Source organism: Microtus ochrogaster (assembly GCF_000317375.1).
Source record: "Microtus ochrogaster isolate Prairie Vole_2 chromosome 14 unlocalized genomic scaffold, MicOch1.0 chr14_random_1, whole genome shotgun sequence".
Taxonomy (NCBI): domain Eukaryota; kingdom Metazoa; phylum Chordata; class Mammalia; order Rodentia; family Cricetidae; genus Microtus; species Microtus ochrogaster.
This window is the reverse complement of record NW_004949096.1, coordinates 33,496,161-33,513,432: the sequence shown is the minus strand read 5'-3', so window position 1 is coordinate 33,513,432 and position 17,272 is coordinate 33,496,161. Positions and strand designations below refer to the sequence as shown.

Here is a 17,272-nt window from a genome sequence, read left to right as displayed (position 1 = left end):
GGGGGGGAGGCAGAGGCTCCTCCCCACCAAGCTGGAAGGTGGAGGTGTGGCTGAGCAGCCGGCCTGACTTGGTCACTTGAGATCTTGTGCTGCGAGCTTCTGCGCCCTGATGCATCCATGCTAAGAGTGGCCTAGCGTTCTGGCCTTGTAGGTCCTCAAGGCAGGTCCCAGTGTCTGCAGCTTCGCAGACCCTCAGTGCTGCTTGGCCTTGGAGCCACCTAGAGCTCCTTGGTCTTGGAGCTGCAGCTGCTCACACTCCACTGCAAACTCTGGAGGCCTTGGTAATTCAAACCACATGAATATCACTCCCTTCCTTAGCATACCTTGTTCGGTGGCAAAATCTAGATCTCTACCAAGCCTGTCCCAGGATGACACATTAAGATTGCCAGAGACAGCAAACTAAGATGCAATTGTGTTACATAAAGTCAAGAACCTCTCCAAAGCGCTCCGTAACAGCTTGTTAAGAGCCAGAAAAATCAGGTGTGATGTTGAAGCGCCCATTTAAACAAATGTTAAATTCATACCATTTCACTTTTAATCCGTCCACTATTGTCGTGGCTATACTTTCCCGCTCTACCTTTTCTACAGGTGAGAGCATAAACCCCGCATTTATTGCGATTCCTCAATCTTACCGATGCACCCCCTGACTGCAGCAAGTTCTGGGCTCCACGGAGAGAGGTTTGGAGGTTCCCCGTACGAGGCCACCACTTGTCGCGCCCCACCTCGTCCAGCAAGGAAAAACGCAACCCCCGGAGCTCTTCTTGCAGCAGTTTTCAGGACTTTATTCGCTTTCTCACTTTTCCTCTCTCTCTGACCTCTCTCTCCCCCGGGCAAACCTCTCCCAGCCCTTAAGTAGGCATGGGCTGCCAACCCCGAACTGCCAGGTGGGCACTGCCCATAGGCCCACACATATGCAAGCAGCTGATGATCATTGCGTGATCAGGCATAAGTCAGACTTGAGCCATCTCAGGAGTTGATTATACATCTCCATCAGGTGTGACACCATGCAGCTCGCCTACACCAAGCCAGCCAGCAACTTGGGATTCTTTTCCTTCTTGGGGTAGTCTAACAGTGGAAACAGGTGTGTAGGGGCTGACTCTAGAATCTAAGTCTCCAAACTGAGAAGGTTCTGCTACCCTAGCTGAGAGATCAGAGGGAAGGTGAAACCACTGTGAGATGAGGAGTTCGGATGCCTAAATGATGACTTCCTGAGCTGCGCCAGTTTAAGAGAAACGTGAAAGAAAATCTTGTCTGAATATGGAAAGATGGTTATGCAGAGATAGTAACCTGTTTTCAAGAATCTAGCTCAAGTAAAACCCATTGTTGATTATCACCCTATGCTGTAGAACTTATAAAAATCTAAATTTTTAGGTAAAGCTAGCATAGCTTCAAAGCTTGTAAAATTATCCATGGCCCTTGGAGATAACTGTAAGTGCCACCATGTGCCAAAGCATTCTGCCTTAACAGAGTTGCTCCTTCCTGGGTGCCAGTTCCCTACATGCTGGTGGATTTTGGAAGTTGCTGTGTTTACCACTGTACTGGCTAATTTTGTGTCAACTTGACAAAAGCTGGAATCATTTGAGAGAAAGGAGCCTCAGTTGAAAAGTGAGTGGGCTGGAGGCAGCCATATAGGGCACTTTCTTAATTAGTAATTGATGTAGTAATGCCCAGCCCATTATGTATCGTTTTATCCCTGGGCTGCTGGTTTTGGGTTCTATAAGAAAGCAGGCTGAGCAAGCTGCAAGCCAGTAAATAGCACCCTTCCATGGGCCTCCACAAAGCTCTTACCTCCAGGTCCCTGCTCTGCTTCAGTTCCTGTCTTGACTTTGATGATGAACACTTGTAGCATGACTAATAAAAACCCAGAGACAGAAATGGGGGTTCAAGCTGAAAGATCAGAGAAAGAAAGCAGCCAACCACTAGAGCACTTTTACCTCTACAAAATCTTCAGACTGAAAGAGGACATTTTCCTGTCTCATCCTGTCTTATCTTCCTCTTCAGTGCTTGGACTAAAGGTGTGTACCACCACGGCCTGACTTATATGATTGACTAGTGTGATTAACTTTGCACTCTGATCTTCAGGCAGACTTTGTTAGGTCATAAATAAAATATCACTATAAATCAGTGATTTGAAAATACAAACTAAATAAATCCCTTTTCTCTCCAACTTTCTTTTGGTCTTGTGTTTCATTGTAGCAATAGTAACCCTGACTAAGACAACCACTAATGTTTCTTTAGCATATATCTCTCAGTGCCATTCTGTGGGGGGTTTTTTGTTTTGTTTTGTTTTTCCACTAGAAAATAAGATTACCATTTTTCTTTCCTGTTTTATTAGTTGTGGGCTAAATATTATTTGCAATTTTTCTGGGATTCGTATGTTTTACAACTTTTAGGGGTATACTCAAGAATTTCCTGATTTGCTTTATAAGACATGGTTTTGAATCAGTCTGACATTGTCTTTGCATATTTAGTGTTCAGAAGGTAAAAGATTGCTTATCAGTTGAGTTTGAAAGGAAATGCAATAACAGGAAGTGAATGGAAACACAGAAGTAGCCTAGGATCGTGTAAATCAGAGTCCCTCAGCTCATGCCCTTAACAGGAAAGCAATCTAGCTTATTCATTCGGAATAATACTCATTTTCTTCATCTGGAACAGTCTTCATTTGACAGACCCTTGCCCTTTACTTTTCTTTCTCTTCTTTTTTTGTCCCTTTTGGCCTTAAATGTGTCTGATTGTCTGGTTTGATTGAGAGACTAAAATTAACACATAGTAATCTAGCTGCTGTAGTATTCAAAGTCTAGCATGATTTGGTAACAGGTACATCCTGGGAGGGGGAAGTATTACATAAATAGTGGTACCCTTAAGTTACAGTCTGTTTGGATTGGTCATATGCATCCCAGTTGGCCTGAGCTGTGGTTTTACTGCTGTCTTTGCTTACATGTGCTTATCACTCACTCCTCTTTCTTTACTCTTAGAAGTACTCTGCTTTCACTGATGTTTTCAGGCTACTTTGTATTTCAGTGTTACTGATGATACAGTAACTATAGATTTATTCTAGAGTTAACAGTGATGTTAATTGTATAAAAACAGTTGTCCGGTTTCATTGTCCTTTCTAGAATATCATTTTTAGCTTTACTGTTTTAAATCTGCTGTCTTTTATAACCATTTTCTTATTTGATGCCATCTTTAAGATTTCAATGCAAATTGTGATACTGAATAAAAAGTAGAATTGATGGTGGAACTTAGATTTATGAATATTTGCTCTTGTAAAGATAAGAGTGAAATGAAGATAAAAGAGAAGGAAGAAGATTTAGGAGTTTGAACAGTGAGCAACTGTATAATTTTGATTAAAAGTGTCATCTTGTTAGGGGCCATAGTGAGTTGGTAGTATTTGTGCTACCTAGCCTTATTGTTGTAACATCCACTTCAGAAATTGGGGATTTAAAATCAAACTCAGTGTCCAATCCAATTTTATGTAATATATATGTATTCATAGTCATTATATAGGAATTGTATTCAGAGTATAAATTGATAATTCTCATATATATATTTTATATTATTAATATGTTTAACCAAATTACCTGTGATCTCCATTGCTATGAGGAGTTCAAAACTTGTCTAGTGAACTGGAATCCATTTAAATGGACTAGTAATTATGTAACTCTCGTTTTACAGGTCATGTAATGTTTGCAGAAATAAAGATGGAGAATGGCAAGTCAAAAGGCTGTGGGACAGTTAGGTTTGAATCCCCAGAATCAGCAGAAAAGGCGTGCAGAATAATGAACGGCATCAAAATCAGTGGCAGGGAAATCGATGTTCGCTTGGATCGTAACGCGTAATTTCAAGCATGGTTGGAACATTCCTTCATCTGTTTATTGAATCTCCTAGTAAAAGTCATTTTTTAGTAATGTTGTATGCTTACAAATGCTGTAAAAATGAACTTTTAAAACTCCCACCAGCTTTTAACAGTATAATGTTGAAAAATATACTGTGATTTTCGTTATCTCAAGTTTGCGTTTCTAAAGTCGGCAAGTCTGGTCATTCAGTTTCAATGGATGGACACACCATTTTTAATCAAATAAGCCATTTAATTGTTCCCAGTAGTAGGGTTTGTTTGTTCTAATTTTCCCAGTCTTATTGTAAGTTATCAGGATACCCTCACCCCCACCCCCAGTCTCTGCTCTATATCTAGTTGTTAATGAAAAGAAAGGGCTCAGACAAATTAGGATGTGGTTTTGGTTTGGTGTGAATCACTTTTCTCTGCCTATAAAGAATAGTAGTTAAAAGTTACACTATAAAGTCAAGGGTGTTTTTTATTTGACCTAAATGAAGACATGGGGTTTTTGTTTTTTTGTTTTTTGTTTTTTTTTGCCCCTCTACCAGTTCCACCTTTCCCACATAACACTATTAAAAATATCAAACTCCACAGCCCCTGATTCTGTTACTTCCAATAATTCCAAGTTCATTTAGAACTGATAAGGTAGCAAGTCCTAAGTATAGCATTAGGCAGACCACCCCCAACTTTCGGTCTAGTTTCCAGCCATTAAAATGAACTGCTAAGAACAAAAAAATAATTGAAATGTTGAGAGAGATGGTTACATAAGTGAGTCCCTTGCTATTCACTTCTACAGGAGCAGATGCATTTGTAAATGCAGTCTTAATAAACCAGGGAAGACCTAGGCATAGCATATCAAACACATTGGATCCCACGATGTTAGATATAGCCATGTCTCCTTTACCTGCAAAAGAACAGCATGTTGTTAAAATGTGCACCCCGGTACTATATTTTATTAATAATCTTCATAAGAAAAACACTGGATACTTTTTGTTGGTTAGTTTTAGAAAACTGTTATTGTTAGAGCAAGACTCTTCCTGAATTTGTATTTCCTTGAGTTAGTATTTAAAGTCTTAACATTTATTTAATAATTACCTTTATTTATTAAACCATTTTTAATAAGGTATGCAGCTTATTTGTTGCTTTTCATTCTCATTTGACAGTGAATTACCATCTAATGCACATTTTAGGTAAGCAGTCTTTGGGGGACTGGGTCGGTAGAATTAACCTGCTATTAAAAACTAAATGCTTCCCGTGAGTCACTTCTTTTTTCTTCAAAGTATGCTACTGAGGAAGTGTTATTTACTTTCACTTGCCTTATGGTAATCAAACTTAAAGGCCCAGCCAGTGCATCTGGGAGTCCTCCAGTCTTACCTTTTCTTGCAACTAACACACTTGCGACTGTGTCTGGTATGCTTGTACCTGCTGCCAATAAAGTAAGGCCCATTACTGTGTCTGGGATTCCTAGTATTTCCCCTGTAATAGGCAGAGAGACTACAGGTTACAAATCATAAATCTTATATGAACCAGTTTTTGAAGACAGCTTGAATGCTTCCCTATTCAGGAAAAATATTTAGGTATGTTTAGATTTTTGACCCAATATATGTTTGTGTGGCTTCTAAATGGCAAAGTATTGAAACAGGTTGATAGTTTGGGTAACCAGAGCAGCACACATTTTTAATGACAGATATCAGAAGATACCAAGCAACCAAAATTCTTCCAATGAGAAATCCTCATATTTGGTATCTGGGGGAAGCTATGGGTGTCACTGTTTCTTGCTGTGTAGTGAAACTGACCTTTTACTTATTTTCTCTTTGCTTGAAGTTTCTTAAAGTAGTTGAGAGTTAAGTATCTTACCACACTTTTTATCCATTATTAGATTGAAGTGAAGACTTTGAAAGTGCTACTTCGTTTACTGGGGTTTTTTGTTTGTTTTGTTTCAGGGATCTCTGAGGTAGACAGGGACCTCCTTTCCTGCCTGAGTCTTAACATATCCCCAATTTCTTAATACTTGTGTGAAATTGATAACAGTTCATTCTGAGAAATAAAACCAGAGGGCATATTTAAAGGGTGGGGACAGGTAACTTTTCTCTTAATATTGTAATTGAAAACATGGTTTAGAGTAAGTAGAGTGTTGTTTTTCATTTTAGTTACTCATCTGTGATCTTATATTTGATTCTCCTCTCTTCCTATTGTCAAATATTCTTGGGTACAGTGAATATGCAAGTTTCCTGGACATTCTTATCATTTCACAAAAAGAAAACTATTCTGTTTTTGTTTGTTGGTATACAGTTATAATAAAGTTATCCAGGAGAAGTCAGGGTCAGACAGTTTGGAGAAGGGGCCAGGTAGTAATTATTTCACCTTTGCAGGCTTTGTGGTTTCTGTTGTAATTCTTTAGTCCCACTAGTATAAAAACAGCAGTCTATACATATAAGTAGATGACTGGGTTCAACTGTGCTCAGTGAGTTTCAGTGCTACAAACAGATTGGGTAACTTAGGCATGGCAGGATTGTTCATTTCTAATGTAACTTAGTTCAGGTTAATCTTTTTGAGAGAAAGACCCTCATTTTCTTTTCTATTTATAATCAGTATTTCATGGGGGGGGGGCAGAACATATGGCTAAGCATTAAAACTTATTTGCATAGATACTAGAAACCTTAAACAAGACTTAGTCACTTAGTCATCTGCATTGTATTGCCATTGCCATATTGTAAAACAAAAGAAAACACCATCTAGTTAAACAGCAAGCACCTACCTCTTACCCCAAACCCAGACAGTTTCTTTCTCTGTTTTCCACCGTGAATCTAGAATTCAGTATGAAGAGTTCTTATAAACCCTGTGTAATTATAAAGATAGCCCATGAATTATACTCTAGACTGTGTAATAATGGGAAATGCCCTTGGTATTCAGGCTCACAAAGCCTGAATGAACTTGTTGGGTTGAGATATTAACCTTTTTATCTTTTGTAAAACAACACCAGGTTTTAGTCTTGCTGAAAAGTTGTGTGCTCCCTAGACTACTTTAAATGAATATTTGCAGTTTCTTCTTACATGAAATAATTTTCTTGTTGTGCTGTTATACTTAAAATACTTACCTGTTACTGTGACCATCCAAACCAGGATGTATGTGAATGCAGATATCCATAGTGCAGACATGAAAAAGGTTATCACAAAGTAATTTTTCCAAAACTTTCTTCTGCAATCTGGTGTTGTCAGAAAAAGTAATGTAATAATAGGAAGAGAGAGTACCCAAAAAATTCTTTTCAAGTCTGCTTCAGGCATGCTGAAAACACTTGGTGGATCTATTGTGGAAAAAAAAAATTAAACAATTTTGAGTTTTCTCAATGAACGGTTATGTGAGAAAGGCCCATTTAGAGGCTGTGTTGAAATAATTTCACTGTATACGTTTTTTAAAGACTGTCTACAACAGTGGTTCTCAACCTGTGGAGAACCTTTGGAGGATGAATGACCTTTCATAGGGTTTGCCTAGGACCATTGGAAAGCACAGTTATTTATGTTATGATTCATAATAGTAGCAAAGTTACCGCTATGAAGTAGCAATAAAATGTTTAGGGGTCACCACAACAGGGAGGAACTGTATTAAGGGGTTGCAACATTAGGAAGGTTAGAACCACGGATCCTAGAACGTTTGAATACTTCATTACTGTTATTGCTGGTCAAAAGAAGCTTAACTGAAACTACGCAGACAACATTAGCTGTGATGTTCAACTTCCTCTTCACTGAAGGCTTGACTTATGTCTTGAACTGTTTGCTGAATGTTCTGTGACATTGTTTATAGACTAAGAGTTAAGACTCTTGCTTCACGGCTATGTGCATCGTTAGGATTAACCTGCCCCCAGCTGTTTCACCCCCCTTTTCCAAAATTGATGGGGCTTATGGTTTTTTGTATATTAATACATGCTTAGGGAATGTTCCCTCTATTTCTCATTGTATCTTATCATTTACTAAATTCATGCTTCACAGTTAGTAGAAGGAATCTAGAGAAAGCTGGGCCTAGTAGTCTCCTGGGATAGCTCCAGAGTGTGTGCTCAGGGGACAGGATGAAAAGAATGGGTAAAAGTGGGACCAGCCTGTGGACTAATTTATATAGGGCTTATGCAAAAACTGGATCAAATCACACAAACAGTGCACCATGAATTTAGATATAATTTTAGCATGAACAGTTTGACTGGTGCTTTTGAGGTTTTGTTGATGTTATAAATCTCTTCTTCCGTAAAGATTGCAAAGTATATTTTGTAAGGATGAAAAAAGCCATGTGTCATTTTTTTTTAAAAGTGATAAACTAGAAGCGTCCTTCCTAATCACTGAACTAAAATTGGAATTGCTTTTATAAAGTATTCTGGTCAGGATGTCATTGTCATAGTGAACATACCAAGCTCATGTTTAACTTCGCTCCACACATTTCTGTCTCACCTGCTGTTTTTCTTCCTGTTCATCCCAACCATTCCCTTTTCCTCAGCTGACTGTTGTTACAGAGATGGTCTCATTTCTCTCAGTGAAGATGTCTTCTCCTGCTTCTGCCTGGTCCTCCTTCTTGCTGCTGATGTTGGGTGATGCTTTTCCATGGTCTCGCCTGGGTTTGCTTTGTCCCCACTGCCTTCTCTGTGTGGTCCATGTCCTATCATTTCAGTTCAGTCCCCTGTGAACACTGTGTGCAGTTCTGTGACTTCCCTCCTCATAACCTGCCTTGCTGTGCTTCCCTCTTCTCAACCCGTTCCTGTGCTTCCTCATTGTGCATGTGTTGCCTTAGCTCTGTGTATGCCCGCGTGCAAGCAAGTCTTTCAAAGTGTCCACTGACCTCATTCCATAGAGCGTGCTCACATCCTGGATCATCTGGGCAGTAAAGGTGCCAATTGTTGCTTCCTGACTACAATATCAGATTCTTGAGTTAAAACCATTTCTATCCTACAAGACCCAGTTCAAATGCTCTTTTCTCCATGTGTTATCTAAGTTTATTCACTGCCTAATGTATGAACCATAGTAGTAACAGTTTATTTTATATGGTACTTAAACTTTGAAATTTTAGCTGATTTTGGATCTGGGGAGGTGACTCAGTAGGTAAAGTGTTTGGGGCATAGGTATATGGAATTCAGCTTCCCATCACCCATGTGAAAAGCATGACAGCCCATCTGTGTAATCCCAGTGCTCTGACGGCAGAGACAGACAGATTTCTAGAGCTCGGTGGCAGCTGGTCTAGCCTAATGAGTGAGCGCTAAGCTCAGTGAAAGACTGGTCTCTATGAGGTAGAGAAAGATTGAGGTGCAGCATCCGGTACTGTCCTGACTTCTGTCCTCCACATCTGTGTGTATTCCCCTTCCCCCACACTTTTAGCTGATTGTAAAAATGCTTATTGGAAGCTCTTAAAAGGCCAGGATTTACACTTCATTATCTTTGACTCCAAAGTGTGTTTCATAAGCATGTGCTAATTACTAACTTGAAATGAGAACTTTTTCTAGTGGCTGGGTGGGCCGGATGTTGTCATTACCTTCAGAAGCATGACTAAGACCATGTAAACTTAGAGAAAGTTGGGAGTAACCAGAATCTTCCTGAAATATTCCACTGTCTGTCCTTGATTGGCGGCGAGTGAAGAATTGGCTCTCGTCTTCCCATCCCAGCAGTGTCTGTTGTTCACGTCTCTCCATAGTTCTGGCAAGGCAGGGACAGCAAGGACTGCATTTCTTCATGACACATCGGCTGATCTTAGTGTCAAAACACAGCAGCAAAACATAGAGCCCATAAATCAGCAGCAACAGTGCTCCTTCGTACCTGTAAATGAGAAGTTTGTGTGTGATTGAAACCAATCTAGAATAATTTTAAACAGTATTTTCTAACAAAAACAGCATTTGAAAAATCAAGGAACCATTCTGAAACACTTTTATTTGCCTAGCCTTGTTTATACAAACTCATTGTTAAAAGCCTGACACTTTCTTTTTAAAGAAAGAGGATTATAAGATCCGTTACAGATTCCTGTTTTTAAAAAAAATACCTTTGAAAATAGAGATTTTTTCAAACTAAAACTAAATTTATGGACATTTTCCAATATTTTTTCATTGGCATACTTAATACCTTCCCCAGATATTTAATAATTAGAAAAGAATACACTGTTATATTTTAGTATGTAGTAATTTTGTGTGAAATATTCGAAATGTTAGATTTTAGATGGAACTTTGCTCTAGCGATGTTTAGAAGAAAGTTACAGGTGGGGAATTGTTAGCCTTTGAGACAGGGTTTCTCTGTATAGCTTGGTCTTAAACACTGTATACCTTTGACTGGCCTCAAATACTCAAATTCACAATCCTACCTCTTCTTGTTTTGGGATTTCAGCTCTGCGCTACTATTCTGATCCCTTTTGGTGATTTTTTTTTTCAAAGCTGAATTTGGCTTATATCACAAGAAATCAAAGATGTTTTCAAAAAATGAAATTTCGAATAAGGCACCAAGAATTGTCTATGACTTGGTTTCTTACTTTACTATAATTTCATCACATTTGAATTTTTTATTTTATTTCATTGTCAATGAATCACTTCTGCTGCAGCTAAAAAAAAATTAGTTTCTGATTTCCTTAATAAGAGAATGTTTATGTACTTGGATATTTTCATGGTCCCTGTCGCTTATAGATTACAGCTGAATCCCAGGGTCTGCTGTACTAGCAGCCTGGCTTTTTATTTATCTTGATTTTCTCCCTGTTTGTATACCCTCTGGACACATACACGTGTGGCCATGTGTGTTATATTTCTTTATTTTGTGGTGCCCAACATAGTGATAAGCACCTAGGACAATGGGTCTATACCTTTTGGTGTTGAATAACGCTATCACAGGGGTCTCCTAAGACAACCTGCTTATCAGGTATTTACATTATGATTCATAACTAGCAAAATTACAGTTACAAAGTAATAAAATAATTTTATGGTTGAGGATCACCACAACATGAACTATGTTATGGGGTTGCAGCATTAGGAAGGTTGACCATTGGCCTAGGAGATGCTTGGGCCTATTTGGGAAGTTTGTTTGCTCACTGAGTCACTTGCTCTTTTCATTTTCTTGGGCCAGCTGGGTGTGGAGAGATTTTTGGAAAGCAACAGTTTTTTAGTAATGGCATGTAACATTCTTGGTTGTTAGCCAAGGCTGCGCGGTTCTTCTGTTCTGGGAGGATAGGAGAAATTTTAGGAATGAAGGGGCTACTACTTGTTCTGCAAGCTTTTATGGCTCTGAGCACTTCAAGGCCAGGCAAGCAACAATGTAGTGTAAGAGAACACCAGCAGTGCAGCTGTAAGTGACAGCAAGCAAAGTTGTGAGCAGGGAGGCCATGGTAAGAGAAGAGTGCTGTCTTCAGGGGCTAGGAGAGGGAAGCCGGCTGATGACGGGGAGGACATGACACAGGAGAAGGAAGAAGCATAACTGGAGTAGCTGCTGAAGTGAGAAGTGAGTTGAAGTAACATTTTTGAAAAACTATCCTACTAAGCCATCAGGCTTGAAGCATTCTCTCTGTAATTATGTTTTACATTAGAGTGAGTTACTTGAAGCTTACCAGTAAACTCGGTTGTCAAATATTATGCCGAAAACTGCCCCAACGCTGACCGCATACACTGCACTGTCTCGGAACAGGGGCCAACATGAGAGTGTTGAGACCTGGAAAATGGTGGTTTGATTGTCTGCATTACAGCGTAAGTCATTCAAGAACAGTGCTTAGTATAGTAACAAAATGCTTGTATATTTGTGGGAAAATATTGTTATGTTTTACATATTATATAGAGAAAAAAATTAAAAATTGTTCTAAACCTGTACTGACTTTATAAATTTGATTAATAAAAAGTATTTGTGGGTTAAATAAATTGAATAAATGTTTTTCTGCTGGTTATTATTTTGATTGAATACATTTCCAGTGCTATATTGTTCATCCAGGCAGTTTAATTTTAGAATCTGTCAAAACAATGCATCTTACTTACCATGTTGGATAGCAAGCCACAGGCAGCACAGATGCCAAGCAGATTGTAAATTGCAGATCCAAGAATGGTGCTGATACCAATGTCTCCCTTTGTGATAAAAACACCTAGGAGCAGGTATTAGGAGCTCAGTTAAAGCTGATTTGAAGAAACTAAAATCACACCAAATAAGCAGCAAGTCAAAGGAATATTTACCCAAGAATGCAGTAACTAGTTCAGGGGCAGAGCTACCTGCTGCCATGAAAGTTGCACCTGCAACGTCCTGCGACAGTCCAAGGGCTAAAGACAAAGAAAATGATTACTTTGGCTGACAGAATGACAAGAAGGATACAACAAAGCTGCATACAGTAGTCAGAAATCATGCCTTTACACTACCCCAGGACTGACCGAAGCTGGAATGGGAAACATTTTGGGTTAGAAAATGGAGGAATCTTGTTTTCTTAGGAATTCATGAAAGAAGAAGGCAGGTGAGATGGCTCAGTGGATGAAGACGCTTGCCATGCAAACCTGGCAACCTGAGTTCAATTCCCAGTTGCACCATGACGTGTGTACATATACGCACACACACAAAAATTAACATTAAAGGACCAGAGATGGCTTGGGGTAAGGGCGTTTGCCACTAACCCTGATAGCCTGAATTCTATTCCCAGAACCCACATAGCAGGAGATAACTGACTCTGCAAAATGGTGTCCTCTGACCTAAATACGTGTGACAGCCTGCTTCTACTTCCAAACAAATGTAAAATAAAAAGAGGAGACAGAAAATTTGGGACTATTAGCCAGTTGAGAATTGATGGCTTCCAGCTATAGGTAAGCTGCAAAACACCTTCTTTGAAAAAGATTGCTAACTTAACTGGAAAGAAGAAAAGTTCTTAAGATCTACAATGAGTTTGGATTGAGTTCTTTTATACACTTACACTATCTAATGGAAAATAAGGAGTCAATAAACTAAAAGCTCAGTCTAGTATTACAGAAAATACACAAAAGCATGAGAAAGTACTGTGCTATTTGAATAGTTTGTGGGTATCTTCCATCCAGGCTTGGCCTGCAAATCTGTTCATGTAATTGATGTTGGGAAGTCTCGTGTAACTCTTCAGTATTACAGTTGAGAGACCTATTTAAGGAGGGAAAGAGAAAGCCATGTTGAATAAACAGCTCAGCCTTTTTTTTCAGAAATCTCTAGCACTGGTTATGTTTGCCAGTGGAGGTAGGTATGCTAGATGGTAAATACTTCAACTGGGACTCGGTTGTGTGGGCAAGTACCTGTATGTGTACATGTTTATGAATGCATGTGAAGGCCAATGTCCCTTTCAGGTGTCTTTCCTCAAACTCAAGAGAGTCTCACTGAACCTGCAGCTCATTGCGAGGCTCAGGAAGCTTCAGGGATCCTGTTTTTTGCATCCCCAGTGTTGGGATTACAGTTAAGCTATAACACTCCTGGCTTTTCATTTGATCCTGGGGATTTAAACTTCAAGCTTATGTGCTAATTATACCATCCCCAGCCACTAGAATTCCAATTTCTAAGACTTGATGGCAGTTTCTCCTTGATGGTAACTCCTTTGACTGTTCCTGCTGCTTTGTGATTAGACCTTTTTTTTTTTTTCTCATACTTTGGTGTACTTGGATCAGTCTGCTGCGGCTAACAGTGTTTCCCTAGGCTTGCCTATGAAGACTGCTCTTAAGTACACATTTCTTCTCTGCTGGGACATTGATATTTGGCCTTAGAAATACCTTGTTTGGAGTGTAGCAGATTGAATTTTCTAAAACTCAAAACAATATTTCTCTTCCACATCCTTTCTAATAACTCTTCTGTCTCTCATTAAAGACGGGGACTAGCATATGGTTCGGCAGTAAGAGCACCTGGCAAGCATGTGTGAACACAGATGAGCCTTTGTGACTGCTTTGACTAATTGGGGCCATGCAGAGTAGTAATGTTTTCAAGGCCAGGACACTAAAAGATGATAGAATTTCCTCAAGTGTCCTTTCTTTGAGACAGTCCCACTGAAGCTGCAGCTCATTGGCTAGACTGGCTGCTTAGGAAGCCTCAGGGATCCACCTGTGTTTTGCCTCCCCGGTGTTGGGATTATGGTTGAGCATTAGGGCTCCTGGCTTGGATCCTGGGGAATCTGAACTCCTCTTCAAGCCTGTGTGCTAAGCATACCATCCCCGGCCACATGTCCCAGTCTTGGCACATTTGTTTTGTGGTGCCCTAGACACATAAGTCAGGCTACCTTGAAACCTCCATAGAGGAGAGACCTCATGAACTCATATTGAAAGACAGACAAACTGCTAACATCCTTGCTTTCTCTTCCTCCAGGTTTTGAGTCTTCCAGACTTAGGTACCAGGCATGTGGTAGAGCAAGGCTTCATTGATTCCCTATCAATCCTCACACTATAACTGCAGTAGGGACCCTAAGCAGGAACCAGCTAGCTCAGCTCAGCACAACCCCCCACACTATGAAGGACAATAAAAATGGTGCTTCTTCATTTTTTTTTTTTTTGTGCTTCATTTTAACTACTAGTTTTGGAGGCAGTTTGTTAGACAGCTATAATCACCTGACTTTCACTGCTGAGTACCAATACCAACTATGCCAGACGTTTGTGTGCCGGAACGCAACAGTGAACGGACAAAAACTGCTGTTGTGGCTTTGTAGTGTGTGTGTGTGTGTGTGTGTGTGTTTTGGGGGAAGGGACAGACAAAATATGTAGGTTTTAGAAGCAGCAAGGAATGAAAATAGAGATCTAAAATGTCATGGAATGAAAAGTAACTTTGGAAGAGAAGCTTCGAAATGAAGGTTTCTTAGCCCACGCATGTGGGTAAGAGTATTATGGCAGGTTAAGTGGCTACAGTATCGTGAGGCAGCATCTGTACAGCCTGTCTGTATATTTGAAACACCCAGGTCTGGAATGAAGCACCAAGGGAGAACAATAGGTGGTAAAGGCACATTGTGTGGACCCTAAAAGCTAAGGACTTCGGCTTTTCTTCCAAAACGCAGAAAAAGTGGAAAGGCCCCAGCCACCATTTTTATCCTTTGGAACTATTTGTTATGAGGCTCTAAACAGCTACTCTGAGTCTTCTGCCACCTTATAAGTTAATTGTGAACAGGGTTGAGAACAATTGGAATGAGACAATGCCAGGCCTCATCTATTTCTATTTGTGTTTGTGTCACTTAAACATTTGACTTTAGCAAACAATGAAGGGAGAAAAAAAGCAATGACCTGTGGGCTTTCATAATGTTTTTTAATGCTTAAGAGTGGCCTACATAGGGGACATATATAAATCATACATCCTTATCCCTGTTCCCACAGGTGTCATAGCCTCAAATTCAACCACCCATGCATCAAAAATATTCAAAGAAAGAATTACCTTCCTTCTGAATTGGACAAGACACTTATTTTCCCCTGAACAATACAGTATAGAGCTATTTGCACACTATGCATATTGTATTAGTTATAAATCATTTAGAAATTATGTGAAGTACACAGGAGAGTGCTGAACACCATGCACGCAAAATAGACAATTTTATATGCCTGACCTGAGTGTCCTCGGAATTTGGTGTTCTTGGAGATGTCCCAGAACCAAACCCCCAGGGATCCTGACCTATGTTTGTTTGTCTTAATGTGTATCAATATGTACATATATAGATGTACACATATGTTGAAGGAGACAGCCACTTGGTTCCTGGCCACTTAGCCCTGAAATAACACAGAAACTATTCATTAAATCACTGCTTGCCCCGTGGGCTCTAGCTTCTTATTGGCTAGCTCTTACATATTAATTTAACCCATTTTTATTAATCTGTGTATGGCCACGTGGCTGTGGCTTACTGGTTAAAGTTCCGAGTCTGCCTTTGATGGGGCTACACAGTGTCTCTCTCACTCTGCCCTTCTTTCTCCCAGCATACAGCCTAGCTTTCCCTGCCATAGACTCAAACTAACCAATAAAATTTATTAACCAATTATTTATTAACCAATAAAAGCAACACATAGAAGAACCTCCCACACCACACATACACACACATATATAAATATATTACTAACTTGCTGTAGAATCTTCAACAAAAAAAACTTCAACAAAAAGGCAAAGCAAATTGCTCTATAATTCAACGTTTCATTTTAGAAATGAAAGAACTATTTTATAATATGGCATTCAACTTACTTTCATATTCATAATGTCAACTCTCAGATGTGAGTTTGGGACTTTATATTTTACAAAGAATCAGCATTTGCCTACTATGCATGAGTTCCTGGCTTTAATACCCAGCACATCTGAACAGACAAATCAGGACCTGGGAATAAAGAAACAAAGTCTAGTCTTGTAAATTGTAAAGACTGTAAATGTGGGAATTAGGTGCAGATATGTGGGCAATAGAGTTGCCATGGCTTCATGCTATTAGTACCATTAACTCTCTATTTGATGCTTTTTTGAATATATGTCTGTTATACACACATACACATACACTCTTTGGAATGGTCTCAAGTGTCCCACATTGGACTAGAATTGACTGTGTTGCCAAAGATGGCCTTTAACCTCTGATCTCCCTGCCTATGCCTCCCAAATGCTTGGACTGTAGTCATGGCAATACTGGATTGTGCAGTGCTGGAGATTGAAGGGTTTTGTGCAAGTAAGGCAAGTACTCTACCAACTGAGCCCATCCCAGCCCCCACCCCCCCATTGTAATAGGAGCAGTGGGGCTGCATCCCCAGCACCCCAGCCGCCTGGCTAGCTTATACCCCGAAATAATTACACGGACACTGTATTCTTTTAAACACTGCTTGGCCCATTTCTATCTAGCCTCTCGGCTAACTCTTGCACCTGGACTAGCCCATTTCCAATCATGTGTGTAGCCCACGAGGTGGCTTACCAAGGAGATTCTAGCCTACGTCCATCCTGGGTCAGAGCTTCATCGCGTGTGCCCGGGAGAGGGTAGCTTGGCGTCTCTGCTCCAGAGAGCAGAGCTGTCAAGTCTGAGCTCACTTCCTCTTCCTCCCAGCATTCTGTTCTGTTTACTCCTCCCACCTATGTTTTAACCTATGAGGCCAAGCAGTTTCTTTTATTATAATTAACCAGTGACCTTCCTCCATCATTTCCCCTTTTTCTGTTTAAAAAAAAAGAAGGCTTTAACTTAAGACAGCAAAATTACATATAACAAAACAGTTATCAAGTAAAAATTACAATCTTTATCATAACTAAGAAAACTAACTATTCTTTAACTCCAACAAAGACTCCAGAAAAATACAATATTACCTAAGCAAACAAGAAATAAGAAACTTAGAAAACTCTAGAAATGACAGAGACATCTTGCTGCCTGGACAGTCACCCAAAGTTCCTCTGTACTGTTGGGGCATCCATCTTTAGCCTTCAGGCCCATGGTATCCAGCAGACATTTCCATGAAGCAGGAAAATTCAGTCAGTTCAGTCACTATCTGTTGTGTCCTGCAGAATGTCTTGCAGACTCCTTCATGAATCA

The 17,272-nt window shown here is 39.8% G+C and overlaps 2 protein-coding genes across 3 annotated transcripts in view; one reads left to right on the top strand and one right to left on the bottom strand.

Annotated features, from left to right (window-relative positions):
• The window catches only part of Myef2 (myelin expression factor 2), a 43,892-nt gene extending 36,118 nt beyond the window's left edge, over positions 1–7,774 (top strand). For both annotated transcript variants that reach the window (XM_005372457.3, XM_026787845.1), the window contains one exon: positions 3,676–7,774. In XM_005372457.3, coding sequence (XP_005372514.2) covers positions 3,676–3,839 — 164 coding nt within the window. In that variant the 3' untranslated portion in view covers positions 3,840–7,774. The remainder of the gene's footprint in view (positions 1–3,675) is intronic.
• The window catches only part of Slc24a5 (solute carrier family 24 member 5), a 23,581-nt gene continuing 10,650 nt past the window's right edge, over positions 4,342–17,272 (bottom strand). Inside the window, exons 3-9 of the mRNA XM_005364388.2 lie at positions 11,997–12,080; positions 11,805–11,908; positions 11,387–11,487; positions 9,344–9,624; positions 6,933–7,139; positions 5,210–5,311; positions 4,342–4,739 (exon numbers count right to left, since the gene is read on the bottom strand). Coding sequence (XP_005364445.1) covers positions 4,417–4,739; positions 5,210–5,311; positions 6,933–7,139; positions 9,344–9,624; positions 11,387–11,487; positions 11,805–11,908; positions 11,997–12,080 — 1,202 coding nt within the window. The 3' untranslated portion in view covers positions 4,342–4,416. The remainder of the gene's footprint in view (positions 4,740–5,209; positions 5,312–6,932; positions 7,140–9,343; positions 9,625–11,386; positions 11,488–11,804; positions 11,909–11,996; positions 12,081–17,272) is intronic.